At 41.9% G+C, this 13,043-nt stretch overlaps 1 protein-coding gene across 4 annotated transcripts in view; it reads right to left on the bottom strand.

The window, feature by feature from the left end:
• The window catches only part of OCLN (occludin), a 68,946-nt gene that overhangs the window by 47,063 nt on the left and 8,840 nt on the right, over positions 1 to 13,043 (bottom strand). For 2 of the 4 annotated variants that reach the window (XM_010380237.2, XM_010380236.2), the window contains exons 2-4: positions 10,490 to 10,606; positions 4,973 to 5,651; positions 370 to 531 (exon numbers count right to left, since the gene is read on the bottom strand). In XM_010380237.2, coding sequence (XP_010378539.2) covers positions 370 to 531; positions 4,973 to 5,651; positions 10,490 to 10,539 — 891 coding nt within the window. In that variant the 5' untranslated portion in view covers positions 10,540 to 10,606. The remainder of the gene's footprint in view (positions 1 to 369; positions 532 to 4,972; positions 5,652 to 10,489; positions 10,607 to 13,043) is intronic. The other 2 variants (XM_030927345.1, XM_030927344.1) reach the window with 1 other exon arrangement.

Below are 13,043 nucleotides of genomic sequence, written 5' to 3'. Positions count from 1 at the left end.
TGACCCAAGAGAGCACCCTTGGCAATGGTTTCTGTTTATCTCCAAAATAATAAGCAGAAAAATCAAAGGCAGTAGGGGAAGAAGCAGTTTTTGTTTTGCAAAAACCAAGTTCTTTCTGCATGATTTTTTTAGAAGCCATTTCTTTTCAAAACCTAGATTCACTCCTTGAAAATGGACTGATTTTCACCTTTTAGTAAAACCACTTCCACTTAGCCCACCCTCTTAAAATTCTGAGTAAAAACCAATGCAACAACTTTTGCAACATATACAAACATTAATTATAAGAATAAAGTTTAACAAAGCACTAAAAATTCAGACACAAATTTGGGGCTTTAATAAAAGATGTAAAGTTATTTTTTTAACACTTACCCACTCCTCGACATTGGGGGACTGCTCTTCATAAATGTGTTCCTTGTCCCACAAAATATTGGACTTGTCATACCTGTCCATCTTTCTTCGAGTTTTCACAGCAAAGAAAATTATTAAAGCAAAAGCCACAATAATCATGAAACCCAGTACAATGGCAATGGCCTAAAAAGGGGTGAAAAATGTTGGCATAATTAGATTTTAATTACTTAATCACAATTCACCCTCTACATACTATTAAAACCCTTATCTACCTAAGGCCCTACTAAATCCATGTGGTTTAACTTATAGAAAACTGAAGCAAATATTTACATTTCAGACATATCATGAAACCTAACCCACACTAACTGGGCTAAGGCCAGCAAATGTACACACATATATACTACTTGATTCAATCCTCAGAAAATGCCTAACGTTAAAAACTATCAATCATCACCCTCATTTCAGAGCTGTAGAAAACTAGTTTCAAAGCTTGTGCATCTATGGGCCACAGTTTTATAAACAGATGAGAATGGCCAGTAAAGTAACTCAATCATTGGTATACTTCTACAGGGCCTGAAAAATGCTATTCAAAAGCTTTAAAATAGCCAATCATGCTTGTAATCTTGTTCAAAACACATGCTTGGCAAGCCTTTTTACAATGAACGTAAATTTCAGTCCACAGATCTCTATCTTACCAAAAATGATGAAGACATGGATCTAATCAAGCTACAAGTAGCAAATTGACTAATGATTCGTTTGGTCTGGTAGGTTTCTGTTTTAGGAGTCTTGCATACTTACTAGAAAGGGCCCTGTGACAAAGAAACTTCCTACTCTTAACAGTTCTCCCTGCAGTGATAGGATATTAAATGGTATATTGGCCTGGGAGGCACTTGAAGTCGAGGGAAGTACCAGGCCTCTGCCCTGGATGTCTGCTAATGGGAACAAGAGGCTCTCCTTCCAGCTGTCTGACAGTGACATTATTTTTCAAAGACTACAAGTTTCAAGTAGTAACAGAACTAAGAGGGATGGATGGGGGTGTGATAGGATAGGAGTGCCAACCCTCAGTCCCTATCTAACATGGACATGTCTAAATGGCAACAACAAGCACTGTGAAAACCTGTATCTGCAGGGAAAACCTTCTGTCTTCAAAATAATGGCAAACAGATACTAGAGGTCGAACTCCAAAGGAGTGACTCATTCAGGAATGGGAATTCCTAAGTCAGTGTAAGAAAAAAGGAAAACAAGGGAAAAAAGATTAGCAACTCAGAAATGTTTCAGATGTTAATATAATCAGGATGACTCATGGTTACTGAGGTAGGTTTCTCAACCCCAACCTGCACATTTGAATCACTTGCATAGCTTTTAAACATACTTACACTCTGAAAACTATAAAACACATTAAAAGAAGTTTAACAAGACCTACATAAATTGAAAGACATCTTATGTTCATGAATCAAAAGACTTGTAATTGTAACGACGACAATACATCCAAAATTGACCTACAGATTCAATATAACCCTTCAAAATCCTAGCTGGCATTTTTTCCCAAAATTGACATGCTCATCTTAAAATCCATATGGAAATGCAAGGAATCCAGAATCTAGCCAAAACAGTTTTGAAGAACAAAGTTGGAGAACTCCCACTCCACAATTTCAAAACTTACTACAAAGCTACAGTAATCAAGACAGTATGGTACTGGCATAAGGACATATGATTAATGGAACTGAATTGAGAGCCCAGAAATAAATGTCCACATTTATGATCAATTCATTTTTGACAAAGGCATGAAGAAAACTTAGTGGAGGAAAAGTCCTTTCAACAAGAACACTAAGACAACTGCATATAAACATGTGAAAGCTTTCAGAACCCTTGCTTCCATCACGCCCAAAATTAACACAACATGAATCACAGACCTAACGGTAAGAGCTAAAATTATGAAACTACAGAAAATTTAAAAAATAGACAATGTAGGAATAAATCCTTGTGATCCTGAATTGGGCAAAACATTAGCTATGACACGAAAAATACAAGCAACAGAAGAAAAATTAAATAAACTGGACATCATCAAAACTAAAAACTTTTTTCTTTTTTTTTTTTTTTTTTGAGACGGAGTCTCGCGCTGTCGCCCAGGCTGGAGTGCAGTGGCCGGATCTCAGCTCACTGCAAGCTCCGCCTCTCGGGTTTACACCATTCTCCTGCCTCAGCCTCCCAAGTAGCTGGGACTACAGGCGCCCGCCAACTCGCCCGGCTAGTTTTTTGTATTTTTTAGTAGAGACGGGGTTTCGCCGTGTTAGCTAGGTTGGTCTCGATCTCCTGACCTCGCGATCCACCCGTCTCGGCCTCCCAAAGTGCTGGGATTACAGGCTTGAGCCACCGCGCCCGGCCTCTTTTTTTTTTAAGACAGAGTTTTCGCTCTTGTTGTCCAGGCTGGAGTGTAGTGGCACAATTTCAGCTCACTGCAATTTCACCTCCACCTCCTGGGTTCAAGTGATTCTCCTGCCTCAGCCTCCTGAGTAGCTGGGATTACAGGTGCATGCCACCATGTCCAGCTAATTTTTCTATTTTTAGTAGAGACAGGGTTTCACCATGTTGGCCAGGCTGGTCTCGAACTCCTGACGTCACGTGATCCGCCCACCTTGGCCTCCCAAAGTGCTGGGATTACAGGCGTGAGCTACCATGCCCAGCCCAAAACTAAAAACTTTTATGCAAAGGACACCATCAAGAAAGTGAAAAGATGCCTATAATCCCAGCGGTTTGGAAGGCCAAGGCAGGATCGCTTGAGCCCAGGAGTTTCAGCCCAGACTGGGCAACAAAGTGAGACCCTATCTCTACAGAAAAAATTTTTAAAAAATTATCCGAGTGTGGTGGCATGCCCCTGTGGTCCTAGCTACACAGGAGACTGAGGTAGGAGGGTCACTTGAGCCCAGGAGGTCAAGGCTGCAGTGAGCAGTGACTGCACCACCGCATCCCAGCGTGGGTGACAGAGTGAGACTCTGTCTCAAAAACAAAACAACAACAAAAATAGCCCAATTAAAAAATGGGCAAGTCTAGGCCAGGCGCAGTGGCTCACGCCTGTAATCCCAGCACTTTGGAGGCCGAGGCAGGCAGATCACGAGGTCAGAAGATCGAGACCATCCTGGCTAACATGGTGAAACCCCATCTCTACTAAAAATACAAAAAATTAGCCAGGCGTGGTGGAGGGCGCCTGTAGTCCCAGCTACTTGGGAGGCTGAAGCAGGAGAATGGTGTGAACCCGGGAGGCAGAGCTTGCAGTGAGCCGAGAACGTGCCACTGCACTCCAGCCTGGGAGACAGAGCAAGAATCCGTCTCAAAAAAAAAAAAAGGGGGGGGGGGCAAGTTGTCTAAATAGCCATTTCTCCAAAGATAAAAGAGAAATGGCCAGTAAGTACATGAAAAGACGCTCAATAACATTAGCTACAAAGAAAATACAAATCAAAATCACAATGAAGTACCACTTCACTTCTCACCCATCAGCATGGCTAGAATCAAACAGACAATAACAAGTGTTGGTGAGGATGTGGAGAAATCAGAACTGTCATACATCTCTGGTGTGAATGTAAAATGATGCAAACTCTTTGGAAAAACTCTGGTAGCTCTTCAAAAGATTAAAGAGTCACCATATGACCCAGCAATTTCACCCCTAGGTATAACCCAACTCAAGAAATCATTAAAATATAGGTTCACACAAAAACGTATACAAGAATATCTATAGCATGATTCTTTTTATTTATTTATTTTTTTGAGATGGAGTCTTGCTCTGTCGCTCAGGTTGGACTGTATGGGCGCGATCTCGGCTCACTGCAAGCTCCACCTCCCAGATTCATGCCATTTCTCCTGCCTGAGCCTCCCGAGCAGCTGGGACTACAGGCGCCCGCCACCATGCCTTGCTGATTTTTTTTATTTTTGGAAAAAGACAGGATTTCACTGTATTAGCAAGGATGGTCTCAATCTCCTGACCTCATGATCCGCCCGCCTCAGCCTCCCAAAAGTGCTGGGATTACAGGGGTGAGCCACTGCGCCTGGCCTAGCATGATTCTTAATAGCCAATGTAGACACGGCCCAAATGTCTATCAACTGATAAATAAAATGTGGTTTATCCACATACTGGAATATTAGCAATAAAAAGGAATGAGGGAATGGCACAAGCTATGACATGGGTAAACCTTAAAAACATTATGCTAAGTAAAAGAAGCCCATCACAAAGACCACATTGTGTGATTCCATTTGTATGAAATACCTAGAGAATAGACAAATTTATAGACGTACGATTAGTGGTTGCCTAGGGCTAAGAACAGTTAGGGAAATGAGGAATGACCACTAACAGGTACAACTTTCTTTTCACGATAGCGAAAATGTTCTAAAATTGATTGTGGTGATGGTGGCACAATTCTGTGAATATATTAAAAACCACTGGTTAAGTAACCAAATTACATGGTATGTTAATTATATCTTAATGACACTCAGCCCCTCCCCCAGATTTAATTAGAAGTGGAGCCTTGTCATTAATATTTTTTAAGGGTTTCCAGAGTGAGTCTATTACATATCCCAAGTTGAAAGCCTCTGGCTAAGGAGATGGAGAAAAAACCCAACACACCACTCGTACCTCCTGGGGATCCACCACACAGTAGTGATATAAATACTGATCCACGTAGAGTCCAGTAACTGCAGGTGTATAAAATTGGTTGCAGAGGGCATATATTTGTGAACCATACAGAGATCCAGAAGACTGAGCAGTTGGGTTGACTCCCATTATATAGACAATTGTGGCAATAAACACCATGATGCCCAGGATAGCACTCACTATTATCACACTTAAGTAATATCTTCTTGTTCTGGACATTTCGGATCTTATAACACTGGTAGCAAAGATCACCAACGCGGCAATGAAACAAAAGGCAGCCATGGCCAACATGAAGCCCTTTGCTGCTCTTGGGTCTGTATAGCCTCCGTAGCCATAGCCATAACCATAGCCATAGCCATAGCCACTTCCGTAGCTACCAAAGCCACTTCCTCCATAAGGGTAGCCTATACTACCTCCTAAAAGGGAAGTTCCATAGCCTCTGTCCCAGGCAAGCGTGGAGGCCACACATGCAAAGATGGCAATGCACATCACAATAATGAGCATAGACAGAATCCGAATCACTCCTGGAGGAGAGGTCCATTTGTAGAAGTGAAGAATTTCATCTTCTGGGTAAAAAGAGTATGCTGGCTGAGACAGCATCGGTCGAACATGCATCTCTCCACCATATACGTCATTGCTTGGTGCATAATGATTTGGTTTGCTGAAATGAACATGAAAATAATTCCAAGTTAGCACTTTCTGGTAGTAAGCAGAAAGAACACAACTTACTTGGAATAATTTAAACCATTGGGTAAATGAAACTAAAGCTTATCTGTGCATAGGAATCACCTGGAGGGCTTGTTAAAACATAAGATTATTGGCCTCTGGCCACAACCTATTGTGCTCAGACATCTGGGTTATCTCTGTTTGGGGGTATTGTAAACAGTTTAACTATAAACATCCTTCAATGTGTATTCTGGTATAGAAAAGTACTCATTTTTCTAGGGTATATACCCAGGAGAATTTCTGGATCACATTTTTTTTATCTTCAACTTCACAAACTGTTTTCCAAGTGATTGTACCAATTACCTACAGTGGAACGGGTAACTGTAATATATCCATACAATGGAATACTCCATAACTATACTGTCCAATGTGGCAGCCACTAGCCACTTGGGTCTATTGTACACTTGAAATGTATCTAGTCCGGCTGGGCATGGTGGCTCATGTCTGTAATCCCAGCACTTTGGGAGGCCGAGGCGGATGGATCACTTGAGGTCAGGAGTTCGAGACCAGCCTGGCCAACATGGCGAAACCCCATCTCTACTAAAAATACAAAAATTAGCCAGGTGTGGTGGTATACGCCTGTAATCCCAGCTACTCAGGTGGCTGAGGCACAAGACTTGCTTGAACCCGGGAGATGGAGGTTGCAGTGAGCCGAGATCGCGCCATTGCACTGCAGCCTGGGTGACAGAGCAAGACTCCATCTCAAAAAAAAAAGAAATGTGGCTAGTCCAAACTCAGATATGCTGTTAAAATGCACAGTGGTAAGTTCGGGGTGGGCAGATCACTTGAGGCCAGGAGTTTGAGACCAGCCTGGTAAACATGGTAAAACTTCATCTCTACTAAAAATACAAAAATTAGCCAGGCATGGTGACATATCCCACTTACTTGGGAGGCTGAGGCACGAAAATCAAGAATCACTTGAACCCAGGAGGCAGAGGCTGTAGTGAGCCGCGATCACGCCCACTGCACTCCAGCCTGGGTGACAGAGCAAGACTCTGTCTCCAAAAAAATTTAAAAATACACAGTGGATTTCAAAGATATAATATGAAGAAAGAATGTAAAGCATCTCCTGAATCATTCATTTTTATATCAATCACATGATGAAATAATGTTTTAGATATACAAGATTAAGTGAAGTATATTAAAATTAATTTCTCCTTTTGGCCAGGCACGGTGGCTCACACCTGCAATCCCAGCACTTTCGGAGGCCGCGGCGGGTGGATCACCTGAGGTCAGGAGTTCGAGACCAGCCTGGCTAACCTGGTGAAACCCCATCTCTACTAAAAATACAAAATTAGCTGGGCGTTGTGGCAGATGCCTGTAATCCCAGCTACTTGGGAGGCTGAGGCAGGAGAATCACGTGAACCTGGGAGGTGGAGGTTGCAGTGAGCCGAGACCATGCCATTGCACTCTAGCCTAGGCAAAAAGAGCGAAACACTGTCTCAAAAAAAAAATTCTCCTTTTATTTTTCTTGAAAATATAAAATTACATAAATATGGCTCATGTTATATTTCTACAGTGCTATGAAGCCAAAACTGATGAACTATGAATACATGCAGTTACAGATAATGCTGAAAAAAATGAAAAAATACATATAGCATTATTATATTTATATAGTTTTAAAACAGGTAAAACTGGCTGGGCATGGTGGCTCACACCTATAATCCCAGCACTTTAGGAGGAGGGCAGGTCACCTGAGGTCAGGAATTCGAGACCAGCCTGGCCAACATGGTGAAACCTCGTCTCTACTAAAAGTATAAAAATTGATTGTGCATTGTGGTGGTTACCTGTAATCCCAGCTACTTGGGAGGCTGAGGCAGGAGAATTGCTTGAATCCAGGAGGCAGAGGTTGCAGTGAGCCAAGATTGTACCACTGCACTCCAACCTGGCCAACAGAGTGAGACTCCGTCTCAAAAATAAATAAAACAGGTAAAACTAAACTGAAATGTTTAGGATATACAAGGTGATAAAATGATAAAAGCAGGTAATGATCATAACTTCAGGACAGTGGTCTCCAGAGAAAAGGAGAGGACACAGGGAAGGACTTGGAAGTGTTCTGTTTCTTGACCTGGGTAGTGAGTATGTATGTTTGCTTGGTCTTTCCTCATGATCTCCTACATACGTTGTATGTCCTTTTCTTTATGTATGTTGCAGTTCATCATTATTTACAAAAGCAACACAAAATAAGTGTCAGATTAGTGGTGCACTACTCAATTACTATATTCTCTAGTATGTTTTAAAAACTGTATTGTCATAAACAACTTGTGTCCCCACCATGTTTTAGGCACTAGTAAGGAGGTTAAATAACTGGAACACAACCTCGACATGATATTGTGAAATATGTATTTGGTCTTCATCTCCATTTTCTGGCATGCAACTCCTAAAATCTTTGGAATCTCCAAAGTGATAAGTGTCCCTTTATGTTAATAAAATGATAGGTTCCTGGCAGCCCTAGGAAGCTTCAGGATGGGAGCTAGGATTAGAGGGTTGGAACTTTTCAGCCCCAAACCCCTCTGGACAGGAAAGGGGGGCTGAGGCTTACACTGCTCACCAATGGCCAATGATTTAGTCAATCATGCCTGTGTCATATAGCTTCCATAAAAACCCAAAAGGACTGAATTCATAGAGCTTCTGGACAGCTGAACATGTGTAGGTTCCTGGAGGGTGGCACAACCAGGGAGGGCCCCTTCCCACATACCTCGCCCTGTCCAACTCTTCATCTGGTATTTGTTGGCATCCACTGTAATATCATCTGTTTGTTCATTCATTCATTCATTCTTAAAAGACAAAGTCTCCCTATGTTGCCCAGGCTGGCCTCGAACTCCCAGGCTCAAGCACTCCTCCTGCCTCATATTCCCGAGTAGCTGGGATCACAGGCGTGCACCACCACACCTGGTTTTTGTAATACCCTTTATAATAAACCAGTAATGATAAGTAGTGTTTCCCTGAGTTCTGCGAGCCACTTTAGCAAATTAATTGAACCCAAGGAGAGAACTGTGGGAATCCTGATTTACTGTAGGTGGGTCAGAAACACAGGCTACAACCTGAGCTTGTGGCTGCTACGTGAAGTGGGGGCAGTCTTGTGGGAATGAGCGCTGAACCTGTGATCTGATGCTATCTCCGGACAGTGTCAGAACTCGACTGATAATTAGAGGACATAGAGCTATTGTCCACTGTAGAACTGATTACTTGGTTGCTGGTGGGGAAAAAGCCCCACAAATTCTGGTGATCAGAGGTCACAGACATGTTGTGACAGAACAGCAGGAGAAACTGTTTTTGCCTATGTTAGACTCCACTACACTTATCAAGGTTAAAGCTGCAAACTACTTAGAGGAGGAAATCCCTATCAACGTTTGATAGCAAATTTGGAATTCAAAAATTCACTGATAAATCTTCACATGACAAAGGAGCCCCAAACCCCTCAACATTGCTTGTTTTAGATAATGGCAGGAATCACTCTTAAAACTGACAGTATGGAAAGTATTATGCTAAGTGAAAGAAGCCAGTTACAAAAGGCCACATATTACATGAGTCCTCCATTTATACAAAATATGCAGAATAGACAAATCTATAGAGACAGAAAGTAGACCGATAGTTGCTTAGGGCTGATGGAACTGGGAGATGATTGCCAATGGGTAGGTTTCTTTGGAGAGTAATGAAATGTTCTAAAATTAATTGTGGTGATGGTTATACAACTCTGTGAATATATTAAAAATCATTAAACTATCCATTCTAAATGGGTAAACTGTAAAGTATGTTAATTATATCTCAATAAAGCTGTTATTTTTATTTATTAATTTATTTTTTGACAAGGAGTTTCGCTCGTCTCCCAGGCTGGAGTGCAGTGGTGTGATCTCAGCTCACCGCAACCTTCGCCTCCTGGGTTCAAGCGGTTCTCCTGCCTCAGCCTCCCAAACAGCTGGGATTACAGGCATGCACCACCATGCCTGGCTAATTTTGTATTTTTAGTAGAGATGGGGGGTTCTCCACGTTGGTCACAGTGGTCTCAAACTCCCGACCTCAGGTGATCCGCCCGCCTCAGCCTCCCAAAGTGCTGGGATTACAGGCATGAGCCCCCAGGCCCGGCCTTTTTTTTTTTTTAGATGGAGTCTTGCTCTGTCTCTAGGCTGGAGTGCAGTGGCATCATCTCAGCTCACTGCAACCTCCGCCTCCTGGGTTCAAGCGAATCTCCTGCCTCGGCCTCCCGAGTAGCCAGAATTACAGGCAAGTAGCTGGGATTACAGGTGCATGCCACCACACCCAGCTAATTTTTATAGTTTATTAGTAGAGATGGGATTTCACCATGTTGGCCAGGATGGTCTTGATCTCTTGACCTTGTGATCTGCCAGCCTCAGCCTCCCAAGGTGCTGGGATTACAGGCATGAGCCCTGGCACCCGGCCTGGCCTAAAGCTGTCATTTTTAAAAGCTGACAATATATTGCCAATGCCCATCTAAACGAGGCATTTAAAAGGAAGCTTCATTATCATTTGTACATAACAAAAATGAACATAAAAATATAAACCTTGGCAATCTCTCAAAACAAACATTAGCAATTGGTGACAGTAGTTGTCCTAGCAGAGACAAACTGTCACTCTGAAAGTTGAGAGAAATTCACTTTTCAGTGCAGACCCTTTGATACAATTTAAATTTACAAGTACACGTATCATTTTATTTTTAAAAGCAAACACTTAAAAATGAAAGTTTCAACCATACTTACTGTTTACACATGACAGACTTTTTAAAAGAGAATAACTACAGGATTGTTTACTTACAATTCATCAGGTCTGTAAGGAGGTGGACTTTCAAGAGGCCTGGATGACATGGCTGATGTCAATGGTCAGCTGATCTTCAGGATGAGCAATGCCCTATAGCTCCCAAGATACACCAATCTAAGCAACAAAAGTAGGGTTATGGCATTACTACTGAGCTCACAATTTCTTTCTTTTCTTCACCTCCTCGCCCCCATCGAGAGAGGGTCTCACCCTGTCACCCAGGCTGGAGTGCAGTGGTCCAATCACAGCTCACTGCAGCCTTGACCTCCCAAGCTCAAGCCCTCCTCCTACCTCAGCTTCCGAAGTAGCTGGTACTACAGATGTGCACCACCATGCCCGGCTAATTCCTCTATTTTTTGCACAAAAATTCAAAATATATATAATTTCATATTACTTTTGAAAGTTCATATTAAATGAGAATGCATATGAAAGTGCACATATAGCAGCACTAGCACATAGTAGCTCCTCAATGCAAACTAACAATCTAATGGGTTAAATGCCTTTATCATTAAAAAAAGATAATAAAATGAATCTATAAATGGCAGAATTGTAGATGTTTTCCCCTTATCTCCTTTTCCAAGTGTTCAAAACCGAGCATACTTTTTATACAAGGGGACAAAAGATAATATGCATAGTATTAATTGGTCGTTTTCTGAAATTCTGTCCTAACGTTCTTCAGCACAAGTTCCTAAACATCTGAGAAGCAATTTCACTCACCAAGCATGTATTAAGTGCCTACACTAGACCAGGAGAGCCTGTGGGAGTGACGCATGAGAGCCAGCGCTGGGGTCCTGGTTCTTCCAGGCTGGTGTGGTGCTGATACACAGGTGGCTAGCTTATGGAACAGTGAGGAGACCAGGTGGGAACATGGTGGAATGGTGTAGTCTTTTAAAATAAGGTTACAGTAAGAATATAGTGGATGGAGGATGAGTAAGAAAAGGGAGGGCTTTGAAAGTCTAGTGGAAATGTCTCACTTCCTTCAGGTAGGAAACAGGGAGCCAGTTCATGATTCTCGGCAAGGGAGGTGTAAGTTTGATTTGAAACAAATTTGAAGGACAAAGTCAACAGTAAAAAGAAGCACCTAGAGTCAGCAGCAGCAAACCTAGGTGTGAGGCAACAATGAAACACTAGCTTAGGAGACAGAAGATGGGAAGGAAACTACCACTCAGCAGACACCTACCGACATGCTGGGTGTTTTAAACAAAATCCTCCTTTCATCCTCAAAACAACCCTCCATGGTTGATTAGTCACTTCACAGATGCAAAGAGGGTCAGAAAGAGATGTAAAGTAATACGCTCAAGGTTATATGGATGACAGTGAGTCACTCAGATGTAACTTGAACCCAGATGATCTCCTGTGCTTTTCACAATGCTAGTTTGAAACAATGAGTTCCATTTGGGAAACACCAGCTTTTGTGGGGAGCGCACAGCTGGTGTTAGCATCCATGAGGCAGTGAAGATGGAGATCGTCTGCCTAGGTCTGTAGGTGGATCCATGGGCACTGAGAGCTCTCCAGGAAAAAGACAAGTCTCAGCAAGATGTGGTAAAAACACAACTCCCAAACCTACAAAGCTTAAGGATTATTCTAGAAAACCCAGTGCTGGAGACACTGGCAAGGTACTTCCCACATCAGCTACAGAACTTTATGCCACTCCTTAGCTATGTTGAACCAACAATAAATTCTTTCCAGGCTATACCAGTGATTAGTAGAGTAGGCAACTTTGAGATCTACTAGAAGGTAAATTCCACGTGAACAGGAATTTTTGCTTGTTTTGTTCACTGATTAAAACAATGCCTGGCACATAGTAGACGTCCAAATAATTTGTTGAATGTTTACAGGAACCAGACTGGACCATGGATATCTCTGCCTGCAAAACCTCTTGTGTTTTCAAGTTGAAGGTAATGGAAAAGTATCAGAGTAACTTTAAAAGGTATGATCTTTGAATGACACTTGAGCAACATCTATAATGAGTATATTAAAGTATCTGATTTGTTTTCCTTTTCTAATAAGGCCTGTACAATCATACATTACTATACTAACAGCAGTACATCAATTCAAACTGTTAAAACTTTTTTTTAAATTAATGGCAACTCTTCCTTTTTTTTTTTTTTTTTTTGAGCCGAGTCTCGCTCTGTCGCCAGGATGGAATGCATTGGCACGATCTCAGCTCACTGCAACCTCCGCCTCCCGGCTTCAAGCAATTCTTCTGCCTCAGCCTCCAGAGTAGCTGGGACTATAGGTGCATGCTGCCACGCCCGGATAATTGTTTGTATTTTTAGTAAAGACAGGGTTTCACCGTGTTGCGGAGAATTAAATCTCTCAGAATTAAACTCTGCCCAACTATTAGATAAATCCTCAAAGATGGAAATATAATGTTAATAACACCAACACAATTAGCATAATTTTCCAAAGACATGAAGGAAGATGACTTTTCTACATTTTTGAAAACCACTTTATTAAAGTATACCATAGAGAAAAGTGCAGAAATCATAAGTGTACACAGCCCTGTAACTAGCACTCAAGTCAATTTCTCTATACTTTTTTTTTTTTTTTT

The sequence above is a fragment of the Rhinopithecus roxellana genome, chromosome 3 (genome assembly GCF_007565055.1).
Source record: "Rhinopithecus roxellana isolate Shanxi Qingling chromosome 3, ASM756505v1, whole genome shotgun sequence".
Lineage (NCBI taxonomy): Eukaryota > Metazoa > Chordata > Mammalia > Primates > Cercopithecidae > Rhinopithecus > Rhinopithecus roxellana.
This window is presented reverse-complemented; position numbering and strand designations above follow the sequence as displayed.